We start from the raw sequence: 16287 nt of genomic DNA, 5'->3' as shown, positions 1-16287 counted from the left end.
CACATGTTGTATCAATATTGTCGAATTAGCTGATCGTAAGATCAAATCAACAAAATTAGTAGCTCTTTGTACATGTTGTTGCCCACTCAATGTCCTTGTGCTAATAGTGTCATGATCTCCCGACGTGAAGCAGGTTCAGACATTTTCTACTTTGGTGAAACCCACGAGCACGGTATGGTGATGACAAAGTTACAAACAATATCCGGGCGTGTAGAGTGTTTATTTCAGTAGAAAGGCCGTTGACCCCCGTACAAATGTCATTTAACTATAATATGAATGCGACAGAATGTAACGGATGACATGCACAAGGCTGTATAATATTTTATAGTTCAATGCTTTCCTTGTGGCTTAAACCTCTTTTACATATTTACAACAGTTAATGATAACTCTGTGTTGGTGGCATGATAATAGGGAGTTGTATTTATGTACATCTGGGTATTTAACATAATATTGTGGTATGAATGTTTGTCTTAATACATTGAAGCATGGACACTAACATTCATATTCTACTACCTGCATATTACATAACAGACAGAGTCTTGTACATCTTTCAATACCATGTTGCCACCTACGTTTACCATTATTGGCAATTCTCCGACTCGTAACAAACAAACTAAACGTGTATCTTCTCGACATGGTAGTGTGTACAATTGATTTTCAACAGTTAACAGCGAGAAATATATGCTTTGTACATGACTAATTTGTTGGATTCAGATGCTTTACCATACCATACAGATAACGGTCTTCTGGGTCTAATTCCCACCTCTCGTAGACGATTCTTAAAACGACCCGTGAAGATCTTGGGTAGAATAGGTCTTCAGCAACCCATGCTTGCCGTAAATGGCGACTATGCTTGTCGTAACAGGCGACTAACGGGATCGGGTGGTCAGGCTCGCTGACTTGGTTGATGCATGTCATCGTATCCTAATTGTGTGGATCGATGCACATGTTGTCAATGACTGGATTGCCTGGTCCAGACTCGATTATTTACAGACCGCTGTCAGATAGCTTTACTATTGCTGAGTGCGGCGTTAAACAACAAACAAACAAATAAACAAACAAAGATCCTTCAAACAGTCTGATACAAATTGCTGTATAAAGTTACAAAAGTTTAAAATCGTTGCGTTTGTGCACTACACCAGTTAACGAACATGTAAAAATATTACAGTTGTATTGAATGTTTTATGAATAAACAAAATCAACAGTCTCATTATCTCCTATGTGTTTCTTTTTTTGGAGAGTATTATACACATGTGAGTATTATACACATGAATCACTATTAATCAGTGATGGTATTGGATGTTGGCGACAAATTAACAAATGTCTTCCACGTGTATACCATAGCACGTTTTGAGAGATTGACTTAAGCCCTAAGGTTTGCTCACGTTCCCCTCTGTATCAGCCACAGGTGTAAATTTGTCAGTGTAATCATTGTTTCTAGAGTCACAATATCTTATTTACACACGAGACAACTTATCCATTTAGTTTTCTTTTAGCATGTAATCAAGTGTTAAGTACATACCCATGCTACGAAGAACAACCGAATGCTTCAAACACAATTAAGTTGGTACACCTGTACGCATATCAAGTTTCAGAGTCAGTGATATTTTAACCCCGATGTTAGTTTATTGGAGTGAGCGAGTGAGTGAGTATGGTTTTACGCCGCTTTTAGCAATATTCCAGCAATATCACGGCGGGGGACACCAGAAATGGGCTTCACACATTATACCTATGTCGGGAATCGAACCCGGGTTTTCGGCGTGACGAGCGAACGCTTTAACCACTAGGCTACCCGACTGCCCTAGTTTATTGGAAGTCATCGTCATGACTATGTGCAAGTTATCCAACACAGTTTCAAGTCGGGCACTTCTACAAATCCTATATCTGTATGAAGTTTCATGGACATATAGTTGTCGCTTTCAACCACCACGGAAGCATACTCCTGTTCCTGAAGACATTTGTGCGCCAGGTGAGACATGATCACCTTGGCGTACCCCTTTCCTCGGTGTTCCTCTTTCACGTGCAACATCCCCAATAGGCCGTAGTGGTAGGTGAGGGCGTAGCCCACCACGTGTCCCACGTTGTCGTACAGGCAGCACGATGGCATCTTTCCAATCATATCTCTGATGTAACTTTTGGAATATTCACCCCTGAACTTCCAATTAGCATCCGCCATCTCCGATTGATGCGGCTGGAGGCTGGACACTGTAAACCCCTCCGGAACTGGCCTGCAAAATAACGCACAGCGTGTGTGAGATGGGCATTACGCCACTGTTTAACCGTATTTAAATCGTATATTGGCGCGGCAGCTTAAAATGAGAGGAACACCGGAAGTGATACACAGGTGAAACACACGAGAACGAATATGGGGCGGACAAAAAACAAGCAACACAAACAGTGCGAACCATCATTCGAACCCACGACAATAAATTTCTGGAACGCAAAAGGGACGCAACTTAACAAAGTGTGGCGTCTAAGACGGCTGGTCCCATGTCCACCTTTATGTGGGAGGGTTAGACCACAATGTTAACTGAGCGGCCCAAATAGGTAAATATGATTTGTGTGTTTGTTGTTTAACGCCGCACTCAGCAATATTCCAGCTATATGACGGCGGTCTGTAAATAATCGAGTCTGGACCAGACAATCCAGTGATTGACATCATGAGCATCGATCCACGCAATTGGGATCGATGACATGCTTCAACCAAGTCAGCGAGCCTGACCACCCGATCCCGTTAGTCGCCTCTTACGACAAGCATAGTCGCCTTTTACGGCAAGCATGGGTTGCTGAAGACCTATTCTACCCCGGGTCTTCATGTAAATATGAACCCTGATTGACAACGCCATGACATATTTCAGTATGAATTTACTTAAGAACACAAATTGAATATATGCACATGTGTTACTATTTTGAATGGTGGACCATTATTCCTACAGTCTGAAAAACAATATATTTTGTCCAAAAACTGGATAAGGCTGTATATTCTGAGAGAAATGTGGAGTGAAACGGCTATGTTAGTATGGTGTCATTTACCTGAGTGTCAGCGATTCTTTGGTGACTCTTAGGAGGACACCAGTAACTGTACAGGTGAGCTTTTTGTTGTGTTGCTTCGACAGGTCGGAGAAAACTGGCATTACTGTTGAATCACAGCCTGCAAGATGGTACATTCACATGAATTAATTTCTACTGGCGAATATTACTTCACAAGTAATAGTATAGTTTGAATTAACCATGTATCTAAGGACGAGCCGGTGACATTACGAGAAAACCTTCCCTTCACAACAGTCCGAGGAATGTAGGCATGTTTTCAATTAATTAAAATGATGAAATGAAATTGGACAGGTAGCATGTGTAGATAAACAATCTTTACTGTCACTTAGTTGTGATAAACGTGGTTGTTCTTTTCAACTTAATTGATTTTTTAAATAATAAGAACCAGAGCAATTTAATCAGTTGAAGAATGAACATGATAGTTTAGAAAGGCCTGATGTATGTTGTATGTTTAGAAATGAATTCACACACTAGTGCAAATATACATGAACAATAAGACACGTAAACCACAGAGAATGTCGAGTTTTGAATTATCCGCCGAAACTGTTTCCTTTAAGTAACTAGTAACAAAATATTTCCCCATAGGTTACCCTCTAGAGCATTCAGGTTGGTTGGTTGGTTTGTTGTTTAGCGCCGCACTCAGCAATATTCAAGCTATATGACGGCGGTCTGTAAATAATCGAGTCTGGACCAGTCAGTCCAGTGATTGACATCATGAGCATCGATCAACGCAATTGGGATCGATGACATGCATCAACCAAGTCAGCGAGCCTGACCACCCGATCCCGTTAGTCGCCTGTTACGACAAGCATAGTCGCCTTTTACGGCAAGCATGGGTTGCTGAAGACCTATTCTACCCCGGATCTTTACCGCATAAATGTTATATACAATCTGAAGTTTACTGTGAAAACTATATGTGAAATGCTTGACTTACTCACTGCTTATATGTATGTAACAAGGTAATTTGGCAAAGAAGACATAACTTAAGCTTTAGGTATATCGATGATCTGATATCGTTCACTGATATCGTTCAATAACCATCAAACTGCCAATTGCCTTCCACTGATTTACCAACCTGAACTAGAAATTAAGGATAACAATGAGACCGCCTCATCTGTTTCATGTTAAGATCTATCCATAAAGATTCAGAGTGATAAAACACTCCCCAGAAGACTGTATGATAAGAGAGATGAATTCAACTGTCAACTATCCCTTTATTTCGAGCAATATTCAGCAGTTCCAGCCCTTGCTGCCTACATTTCACAACCTTTAAGGTAAATCGAGCGTGCTCTTTCTACGAAGATTTCAAAGAGAGTCATAATTGCTCAAAAGTTAACTGGATCAAGGTTAATACATTTAATGTCTCGGTAAAGCATTCACAAAGTTGTATGGTAGACATGTCGAGGACATTTGACGCAAATTTGACGCATCAGTGACAAAAAATATGTCGGTGGCAATTTCCTATTTTGATCATATGTTGCTGTGATTATTTCAAATGAACAGGCCTGGGCATTTCCACATTTGACGCATCAGTTACAAGAATGATTCCCTTTTTTGACTTGTACCTTATGTTACGGTGTTTTTCAAGTGAACAATTGACTTGCCGCTGCATGTGTTTTTGACGGATGCCATTGGTGGGGCAGCTGGTATCATCACTATTTGACAGTGATTCATAAACACATGCTCATAACATAGTCTGGATCGTAAATCGACTCTGCTTTTGCCAGAGATTCCTTATGAATATGGAAAGCGTTTAGTCGCGTTTATGTGCGTATGTTTGTGACGGGTGCCCACGCAGGGGCAGGATACACTCACATTTTCGCGAATACCTAGTATCATCACTATTTGATAATGATTCATAAACACATGCTCATGTCGACTCTGCTTTCGGCAGAGACTCCTTATGTATATGGAAAGCGTTTTGTCGCGTTTATGTGCGTGTGTTTGTGACGGGTGCCACCGGTGGGGCAGGATACGGTCACCTTTTCGCGAATACCTAGTGTCATCACTATTTGATAGAGATTCATAAACACATGCTCATGTCAACTCTGCTTTCGGCAGAGACTCCTTATGAATATGGAAAGCGTTTTGTCACGTTTATGTGCGTGTGTTTGTGACGGGTGCCACCGGTGGGGCAGGATACGGTCACCTTTTCGCGAATACCTAGTGTCATCACTATTTGATAGAGATTCATAAACACATGCTCATGTCGACTCTGCTTTCGGCAGAGACTCCTTATGTATATGGAAAGCGTTTTGTCGCGTTTATGTGCGTGTGTTTGTGACGGGTGCCACCGGTGGGGCAGGATACGGTCACCTTTTCGCGAATACCTAGTGTCATCACTATTTGATAGAGATTCATAAACACATGCTCATGTCGACTCTGCTTTCGGCAGAGACTCCTTATGAATATGGAAAGCGTTTTGTCACGTTTATGTGCGTATGTTTGTGACGGGTGCCACCGGCGGGGCAGGATACGGTCACCTTTTCGCGAATACCTAGTGTCATCACTATTTGATAGAGATTCATAAACACATGCTCATGTCGACTCTGCTTTCGGCAGAGACTCCTTATGTATATGGAAAGCGTTTTGTCGCGTTTATGTGCGTGTGTTTGTGACGGGTGCCACCGGTGGGGCAGGATACGGTCACCTTTTCGCGAATACCTAGTGTCATCACTATTTGATAGAGATTCATAAACACATGCTCATGTCGACTCTGCTTTCGGCAGAGACTCCTTATGTATATGGAAAGCGTTTTGTCGCGTTTATGTGCGTATGTTTGTGACGGGTGCCACCGGCGGGGCAGGATACGGTCACCTTTTCGCGAATACCTAGTGTCATCACTATTTGATAGATATTCATAAACACATGCTCATGTCGACTCTGCTTTCGGCAGAGACTCCTTATGTATATGGAAAGCGTTTTGTCGCGTTTATGTGCGTGTGTTTGTGACGGGTGCCACCGGTGGGGCAGGATACGGTCACCTTTTCGCGAATACCTAGTGTCATCACTATTTGATAGAGATTCATAAACACATGCTCATGTCGACTCTGCTTTCGGCAGAGACTCCTTATGAATATGGAAAGCGTTTTGTCACGTTTATGTGCGTATGTTTGTGACGGGTGCCACCGGCGGGGCAGGATACGGTCACCTTTTCGCGAATACCTAGTGTCATCACTATTTGACAGACTCTGCTTTTAGCAGCGACTCTTGTGGCTATGGAAAAGTTTTTGTGGCTTTCATTGAGAACGTTCGTTATGTTGCAGGTTTGACATCAAGAATAACTCGTGTGTCTATCAGATATGTGGCATGCTTACTTTCCTCGATCATCTTTAACTGCGGATACATATTTCTGTTTAGCTACTGCGTGGTCTGTTTCTCTGAAGACAACTATAAAATACCACCCATCGGATTCGCTATTATGTGACAATGTGAAAAGTATTCCTCTGTACAGATGGGGGTAGAATAGGGGTAGAATAGGTCTTCAGCAACCCATGCTTGCCGTAAAAGGCGACTATGCTTGTCGTAAGAGGCGACTAACGGGATCGGGTGGTCAGGCTCTCTGACTTGGTTGATGCATGTCATCGTATCCCAATTGCGTGGATCGATGCTCATGATATCAATGACTCGATTGTCTGATCCAGACTCGATTATTTAGAGACCGCCGTCATATAGCTGGAATATTGCTGAGTGCGGCGTTAAACAACCAACCAACCATTAAACATATCATCCCAAAAATGTTTCATGTTATAGCCCTCCTAATGTCTCCTTTCATGGCTTTCCATCAGATAGAGAATACATTTTAAATATCACTGACTTATCAGTGTATTCGCGGAAGAGACCCTGCCTACCCGTGTGATCTGGTCAACGAGTATCGCCCAATACGTCCTAACAGATTGAAATGTCAGTTTAAACTGTGTGTTCCTTTCTTAAGACATTCCTATCTTGTACATTTACCCATGTCTCTGCCTATCTGTGGCGTTCTGGATCTGAAATCTGCCTCGTCACTTGTTCAGTTCATGCGTCGCTTGAAAACACATCTTCAGGTGTTTTGACTGAAGCTGTGCTTGTTTATATTTGCTGTGCTTTACATGTGTGTGTGTTGTATGGAGTTACACGTAGTACAAGCAACGTTATTATTATATGACATCAACTAGTTTCATGTATTTCAATTATTTCTATAGAACAGTGTAAACTGTTAGATGCAACATTTATATTTGCATTCTAAACATTTGGCATCTTGTGTGCAATGGCTGTATCGAGTAAATACTTTCAAAATGATATCACATACAAGTATATCTTCACTGTCACCGTGCTACTTTCTGTTATGGTTACCTCTAAAATTGACTTCGTCCAACCAATCCGTGACTCCCCTTTTCAGAAGTATCTCCCTCAAGGCTTCTGGTTCTTTAGCATACACCATAGCATCCTTTCCAAATTTCCCCTGCAATTGAAATGAAGCATACCAGCTTGCCTCAGTGTTGCAGCGTAAACTGATATCCAGGAAACATACCCACAATCCCTGAATAAAAAACACCTTTAACTGACCATGATGGACGTCAACTGTGATAAGATAAGCATGCATGAACAACACCTATAGCTGACCATGATGGACGTCAGCTGTGATAAGATAAGCATGCATGAACAACACCTATAACTGACCATGATGGACGTCAGCTGTGATAAGATAAGCATGCATGAACAACACCAATAACTAACCATGATGGACGTCAGTTGTGTTAAGATAAGCATGCATGAACAGCACCAATAACTAACCATGATGGACGTCAACTGTGATAAGATAAACATGCACGAACAACACCTATAACTGACCATGATGGACGTCAGTTGTGATAAGATAAGCATGCATGAACAACACCTATAACTGACCATGATGGACGTCAACTGTGATAAGATAAGCATGCATAAACAACACCCATAACTGACCATGATGGACGTCAACTGTGATAAGATAAGCATGCATGAACAACGCCTATAACTGACCATGATGGACGTCAACTGTGATAAGATAAGCATGCATAAACAACACCCATAACTGGCCATGATGGACGTCAACTGTGATAAGATAAGCATGCATGAACAACACCCATAACTGACCATGATGGACATCAACTGTGATAAGATAAGCATGCACGAACAACACCTATAACTGACCATGATGGACGTCAGCTGTGCTAAGATAAGCATGCATAAACAACACCTATAACTGACCATGATGGACGTCAGTTGTGATAAGATAAGCATGCATGAACAACACCAATAACTAACCATGATGGACGTCAACTGTGATAAGATAAGCATGCATGAACAACACCTATAACTGACCATGATGGACGTCAACTGTGCTAAGATAAGCATGCATGAACAACACCAATAACTAACCATGATGGACGTCAACTGTGATAAGATAAGCATGCATGAACAACACCTATAACTGACCATGATGGACGTCAGTTGTGATAAGATAAGCATGCACGAACAACACCTATAACTGACCATGATGGACGTCAGCTGTGATAAGATAAGCATGCATGAACAACACCTATAACTGACCATGATGGACGTCAGTTGTGATATGGTAAGCATGCATGAACAACACCTATAACTGACCATGATGGACGTCAGCTGTAATAAGATAAGCATGCATGAACAACACCAATAACTAACCATGATGGACTTCAGCTGTGATAAGATAAGCATGCATGAACAACACCTATAACTGACCATGATGGACGTCAGTTGTGATAAGATAAGCATGCATGTACAACACCTATAACTGACCATGATGGACGTCAGCTGTGCTAAGATAAGCATGCATGAACAACACCTATAACTGACCATGATGGACGTCAGCTGTGAAAAGATAAGCATGCATGAACAACACCTATAACTGACCATGATGGACGTCAGCTGTGATAAGATAAGCATGCACGAACAACACCTATAACTGACCATGATGGACGTCAACTGTGAAAAGATAAGCATGCATGAACAACACCTATAACTGACCATGATGGACGTCAGCTGTGATAAGATAAGCATGCATGAACAACACCTATAACTGACCATGATGGACGTCAACTGTGATAAGATAAGCATGCACGAACAACACCTATAACTGACCATGATGGACGTCAACTGTGAAAAGATAAGCATGCATGAACAACACCTATAACTGACCATGATGGACGTCAGCTGTGATAAGATAAGCATGCATGAACAACACCTATAACTGACCATGATGGACGTCAACTGTGATAAGATAAGCATGCATGAACAACATCTATAACTGACCATGATGGACGTCAGCTGTGATAAGATAAGCATGCATGAACAACACCTATAACTGACCATGATGGACGTCAGCTGTGCTAAGATAAGCATGCATGAACAACACCTATAACAGACCATGATGGACGTCAACTGTGCTAAGATAAGCATGCATGAACAACACCTATAACTGACCATGATGGACGTCAGCTGTAATAAGATAAGCATGCATGAACAACACCTATAACTGACCATGATGGACGTCAGCTGTGATAAGATAAGCATGCATGAACAACACCCATAACCGACCATGATGGACGTCAACTGTGATAAGATAAGCATACACGAACAACACCTATAACTGACCATGATGGACGTCAGCTGTGATAAGATAAACATGCACGAACAACACCTATAACTGACCATGATGGACGTCAGCTGTGATAAGATAAACATGCACGAACAACACCTATAACTGACCATGATGGACGTCAGCTGTGATAAGATAAACATGCACGAACAACACCTATAACTGACCATGATGGACGTCAGTTGTGATAAGATAAACATGCACGAACAACACCTATAACTGACCATGATGGACGTCAGCTGTGATAAGATAAACATGCATGAACAACACCTATAACTGACCATGATGGACGTCAACTGTAATAAGATAAGCATGCACGAACAACACCCATAACTGACCATGATGGACGTCAGTTGTGATAAGATAAGCATGTATGAACAGCACCAATAACTAACCATGATGGACGTCAACTGTGATAAGATAAGCATGCATGAACAACACCTATAACTGACCATGATGGACGTCAACTGTGATAAGATAAACATGCATGAACAACACCTATAACTGACCATGATGGACGTCAGCTGTGATAAGATAAACATGCATGAACAACACCTATAACTGACCATGATGGACGTCAGCTGTGATAAGATAAACATGCATGAACAACACCTATAACTGACCATGATGGACGTCAGCTGTGATAAGATAAGCATGCACGAACAACACCTATAACTGACCATGATGGACGTCAACTGTGATAAGATAAACATGCATGAACAACACCTATAACTGACCATGATGGACGTCAGTTGTGATAAGATAAGCATGCATGAAAAACACCTATAACTGACCATGATGGACGTCAACTGTACTAAGATAAGCATGCATGAACAACACCTATAACTGACCATGATGGACGTCAGCTGTGATAAGATAAGCATGCATGAACAACACCTATAACTGACCATGATGGACGTCAACTGTACTAAGATAAGCATGCATGAACAACACCTATAACTGACCATGATGGACGTCAGCTGTGATAAGATAAGCATGCATGTACAACACCTATAACTGACCATGATGGACGTCAGCTGTGATAAGATAAGCATGCATAAACAACACCTATAACTGACCATGATGGACGTCAACTGTGCTAAGATAAGCATGCACGAACAACACCTATAACTGACCATGATGGACGTCAGCTGTGATAAGATAACCATGCATGAACAACACCTATAACTGACCATGATGGACGTCAACTGTACTAAGATAAGCATGCATGAACAACACCTATAACTGACCATGATGGACGTCAGCTGTGATAAGATAAGCATGCATGAACAACACCTATAACTGACCATGATGGACGTCAGCTGTGCTAAGATAAGCATGCATGAACAACACCTATAACAGACCATGATGGACGTCAACTGTGCTAAGATAAGCATGCATGAACAACACCTATAACTGACCATGATGGACGTCAGCTGTAATAAGATAAGCATGCATGAACAACACCTATAACTGACCATGATGGACGTCAGCTGTGATAAGATAAGCATGCATGAACAACACCCATAACCGACCATGATGGACGTCAACTGTGATAAGATAAGCATACACGAACAACACCTATAACTGACCATGATGGACGTCAGCTGTGATAAGATAAGCATGCATGAACAACACCTATAACTGACCATGATGGACGTCAACTGTGATAAGATAAGCATGCATGAACAACACCTATAACTGACCATGATGGACGTCAGTTGTGATAAGATAAGCATGTATGAACAACACCTATTACTGACCATGATGGACGTCAACTGTGCTAAGATAAGCATGCATGAACAACACCAATAACTGACCATGATGGACGTCAACTGTGATAAGATAAGCATGCATGAACAACACCTATAACTGACCATGATGGACGTCAGTTGTGATAAGATAAGCATGCACGAACAACACCTATAACTGACCATGATGGACGTCAGCTGTGATAAGATAAACATGCACGAACAACACCTATAACTGACCATGATGGACGTCAGCTGTGATAAGATAAACATGCACGAACAACACCTATAACTGACCATGATGGACGTCAGCTGTGATAAGATAAACATGCACGAACAACACCTATAACTGACCATGATGGACGTCAGTTGTGATAAGATAAACATGCACGAACAACACCTATAACTGACCATGATGGACGTCAGCTGTGATAAGATAAACATGCATGAACAACACCTATAACTGACCATGATGGACGTCAACTGTAATAAGATAAGCATGCACGAACAACACCCATAACTGACCATGATGGACGTCAGTTGTGATAAGATAAGCATGTATGAACAGCACCAATAACTAACCATGATGGACGTCAACTGTGATAAGATAAGCATGCATGAACAACACCTATAACTGACCATGATGGACGTCAACTGTGATAAGATAAACATGCATGAACAACACCTATAACTGACCATGATGGACGTCAGCTGTGCTAAGATAAACATGCATGAACAACACCTATAACTGACCATGATGGACGTCAGCTGTGATAAGATAAACATGCATGAACAACACCTATAACTGACCATGATGGACGTCAGCTGTGATAAGATAAGCATGCACGAACAACACCTATAACTGACCATGATGGACGTCAACTGTGATAAGATAACCATGCATGAACAACACCTATAACTGACCATGATGGACGTCAGCTGTGATAAGATAAACATGCATGAACAACACCTATAACTGACCATGATGGACGTCAGCTGTGATAAGATAAGCATGCACGAACAACACCTATAACTGACCATGATGGACGTCAACTGTACTAAGATAAGCATGCACGAACAACACCTATAACTGACCATGATGGACGTCAACTGTGATAAGATAAACATGCATGAACAACACCTATAACTGACCATGATGGACGTCAACTGTGATAAGATAAGCATGCATGAAAAACACCTATAACTGACCATGATGGACGTCAACTGTACTAAGATAAGCATGCATGAACAACACCTATAACTGACCATGATGGACGTCAGCTGTGATAAGATAAGCATGCATGAACAACACCTATAACTGACCATGATGGACGTCAGCTGTGATAAGATAAGCATGCATGAACAACACCCATAACTGACCATGATGGACTTCCGGTACGAATCGTACAATGTTAGTATCAAGGCTTAAAAAATTACCTTTAAAATTCTGTTTACAGGCAATTTAATTTTCTGGTTTTCGTTGCCTTTGTATCAATTATTATTTTATTTACAGAAAACGTTTCAACATACCTGCAAATGTGCAGGGCGACGGATAACTAAAGCTTTATAATCCGGCCATGCGTCCACCACAAAGTCAAAGTCCGTCATAACGCATTGTAATTTTGACCTAATTTCACCAGCTACCTGCAAAATAATCGCACACAGGATAAGCGGTCATGTTGTCAAAGGTCACACTGTTAGCAGACATATGGAGAATTGAAAGTTTTATATCATCAAAGAAGTGCATACACAACACATTGTGTACACAGGAGTATGCTTTGTGTGTGTTGTAGATCAGTGATACTAGTCTAGGACATACATTTGTTCAACCCTACCATTGTAGCCCTGTCATCACTACTGATGTCCTGTAACACTTGCTCCAGTCGTGTGTCGTCTAGTACGTCTACCTCCGCCATCGCTGTGTAATCCAAGTAGCAAATGGAACGTCCCAAAAGTGAGCCGATCTGATCCGAATGAATACGAAAGGCGCCGACACGACCGGTAAGGATCCATTATGAAAATAACTTAAACCAACCGGGGAGTAATTGATAAAGTTGTGGTATTGAATAATGAATGCTGTGTAGACACAATAATGGAGAAAAAAACACACACTCGAAGTTTACGAAAACGTTATGTACATTCCTTCAGTGGATAAAATTGTACATGCATGCATATCTGTGTTATATCTATGTCTATAGATAAACCTCTGTGTGTTTGAACTTTTGTGTCAGGAGTAATGATGTACATGTCTTCATAAAGTATAGCCAAGACTAAACATGTGTAGGCATGCGTGCTCTTCATTTGTGGTTAATGTGTGTGTGTGTGTGTGTGTGTGTGTGTGTGTGTGTGTGTGTGTGTGTGTGTGTGTGTGTGTGTGTGTGTGTGTGTGTGTGTGTGTGTGTTCTGTTTAACGCCGCACTCAGCAATATTCAAGCTATATGAGGGCGGTCTGTAAATAATTGAGTCTAGACCTGACAATCCAGTGATTGATATCATGCGCATCGATCCACGAAATTGGGATACGATGACATGCATCAATCAAGTCAGCGACACCGTATATATATATGTTGAGGCTAAAAGGTTTGATGAAACTGAACCCCGGAAATGTGCTCGCAACAGATTTGTTTTTGACATTAAGACAGCCACACCAGCATTTGATTGGAAAGGTTAAATTACTTTCAACAAAACAATGTAAAGAGTAAAGAAAGAATATTTTCGCTTACATACAATGTGACATACATAATTTACGCATTTCTCAAAAATAAAATCTTGTGTTGGCAGTCCCCGTAAGTTTATTGTCCATGAATGTACCAGGGTACTTTTATTCAGTAACTGTCTGTTACAATTTCTTTGGGTTTATTCACATTCACCTGGAGATAATTGTCTTGACACCAAGCAACTGAATTAATAATGTAATGATTGTAATGCTGTTCATTGTCTCTGATCAGACCGACCAAAGTTGCATCGTCTACGACATTCGTGACCAACTCGTGTTATCCCGGGACAAGCCGAATAGCTTCTTGCAGGTTACGGAAAGGGGCGAGAGGTGACGAATGCGTCCGCGAAACTTCACAGTCACGCAATGTCTACCACAAAACCTGTTGAAAGGTTTACTGAGGCCTGGAATGCTCCAACCCTGGCTACCCCACCGTCTGTTTTATGCTTCAGAAATAACAATACCATACCTCATACCATACATATGATCGCAATATGTTCACAATAGAAGACACCAGTAAATCCTAACACACTGCGAATACAGTCAGATACAAGCACTCACAATGTTCTTCAGCTACGTAGTCCTACGTAGACATTCGTTACCTTCGCAGAGACGTTGGCAAACACACATAAACATAATGGGTCGGTCGATAAGTATCGCCCTGTAAATCTAAGCTGAGCAGCAGGTTTAGCGAACATCGAACCTGGGAGAATACTGGTTTCGAATGTATCTGAAGTAACCTATCTTTGTCGTAAGAGCCGACACAAATGGATCGGGTGTCATCGTATCCCAGACAGGGAACGTTATTCATAATATCAACCAATTACATGTCTGCCCCAGACTCGATTATTTACAAACTGTGGTGATAAAACTTACATGTGTATTGATGTGTGCAACCTCAAACCCAAGCTACCATTACCTTCAAAACAAAACTAGCATACACCCATCCCACAATACATCATTATCTTTCGGAACAATCGTGCTCCTGATAATCAGTTCGGCTCATATATTTCCCAAAGAGCTGAGAATGCAAATGGAATTTACGTCACAAGTGACTACTCTGGCCCGTGGTATTGAACTTCATTTGGTATATGTCTGACATATTTGTAATCTATTACATTACCTGCAGGACAAATACATGCCGGATAAGTATACACCCATGATGCTTGTGGTTAAATGAAATGAGTGAGTGTGTGAGTATGGTTTTACGCCGCTTTTAGCAATGTTCCAGCAATATCACGGCGGGGGACACCAGGAATGGGCTTCACACATCGTACCCATGTCGGGAATCGAACCCGGGTTTTCGGCGTGACGAGCGAACGCTTTAACCACTAGGCTACCCGACCGCCCTAAATGAAACGAACAAGAAACAGTTATTCAATGGTGGTGTATTTGATACGGGTATCGGGGTGTTTTTTTTTTACCTTAAGTTGTGCTGTGTTTCGGCTACTGTTTTCTGTCGAGTAACGTATTTGTTTGGCTATATCCAATTTTCACTTGTATAATTTCTGTTGCCCGGAAGTTTCGAAAGCTTACAAAAAACAGAGATCCATGTGCAGTGACGACGATCTCAAGATAGGGAAACGCCCTTTGTCAGGGTACCCGTCACTTATAGGGTTCCAATCAAGGTTCTTGGATGTCATAAGGTTAACATATTTTCACATACTGAAATCGACCATGTCTTAACCGCATTGTGATGTCTTGGTTGTTTATAATATATATCTAAATACCTGTCACATCTCTGTTGTTCATATATCATCAACGGAAGGAAAAAGGAAACAAGGTTGTCGGTTTATTGAATAGCAAAGGCATCTGACATTTTAAAAAAACCCACTACCTTTGAACATTGAAGGTCTGTAAGTTCCATTTGTTAACAGCAAACAGTACGTGTACATATATTGTACACAAACAACACAATATGTACGGCAAGTGGAACTTATTATTCTTCAAAAGGTATAACAAGACCTAGAACAAATACAGCAGCAAAGGTTCAGGTGACATTTTAGTACCTAAACACTCAGAAAGACGGCCCTACAATACATCACGTAACAGTCCATCAACGTAGTCCTTTCACGTTAAGGAAAGATGTATGTCTTAAGGACAGTATT

General features: G+C 41.3%; 1 protein-coding gene across 3 annotated transcripts; it reads right to left on the bottom strand.

Annotated features, from left to right (window-relative positions):
* Window positions 1-1602: 1602 nt before the first annotated feature.
* On the bottom strand, window positions 1603-13474 carry LOC124126294 (glycine N-acyltransferase-like protein 3). 3 transcript variants are annotated; one of them, XM_046489704.2, is made up of 5 exons: window positions 13283-13375; window positions 12994-13107; window positions 7387-7495; window positions 3034-3151; window positions 1607-2228 (listed from the first exon to the last, which is right to left on the bottom strand). In XM_046489704.2, exons 2-5 carry the CDS (start codon window positions 13069-13071, stop codon window positions 1829-1831), a joined length of 705 nt encoding a protein of 234 aa, XP_046345660.2. In that variant the 5' UTR covers window positions 13072-13107; window positions 13283-13375; the 3' UTR covers window positions 1607-1828. The 3 variants fall into 3 exon arrangements, with proteins under 3 accessions (XP_046345652.2, XP_046345660.2, XP_046345645.2); XM_046489689.2 differs by having other exon boundaries at window positions 1608-2228; window positions 13299-13468; XM_046489696.2 differs by lacking the exon at window positions 12994-13107 and having other exon boundaries at window positions 1603-2228; window positions 13299-13474.
* Between the last annotated feature and the right edge of the window lie 2813 nt (window positions 13475-16287).

This window comes from Haliotis rufescens, unplaced genomic scaffold (assembly GCF_023055435.1).
Source record: "Haliotis rufescens isolate VD_foot unplaced genomic scaffold, xgHalRufe1.0.p SCAF_5, whole genome shotgun sequence".
Taxonomy (NCBI): Eukaryota; Metazoa; Mollusca; class Gastropoda; order Lepetellida; family Haliotidae; genus Haliotis; species Haliotis rufescens.
This window is presented reverse-complemented; position numbering and strand designations above follow the sequence as displayed.

Bases quoted from the DNA above. Each gene is read 5' to 3' on its own strand.
- LOC124126294 (XM_046489689.2), bottom strand. From the start codon at position 13,379: ATGGCGGAGGTAGACGTACTAGACGACACACGACTGGAGCAAGTGTTA. The intron at 13,108-13,298 runs GTAGGGTTGAAC...ATTATTTTGCAG, and splicing joins GTGATGACAGGGCTACAATG to GTAGCTGGTGAAATTAGGTC. The intron at 2,229-3,033 runs GTAAATGACACC...GTTATTTTGCAG, and splicing joins AAAGAATCGCTGACACTCAG to GCCAGTTCCGGAGGGGTTTA.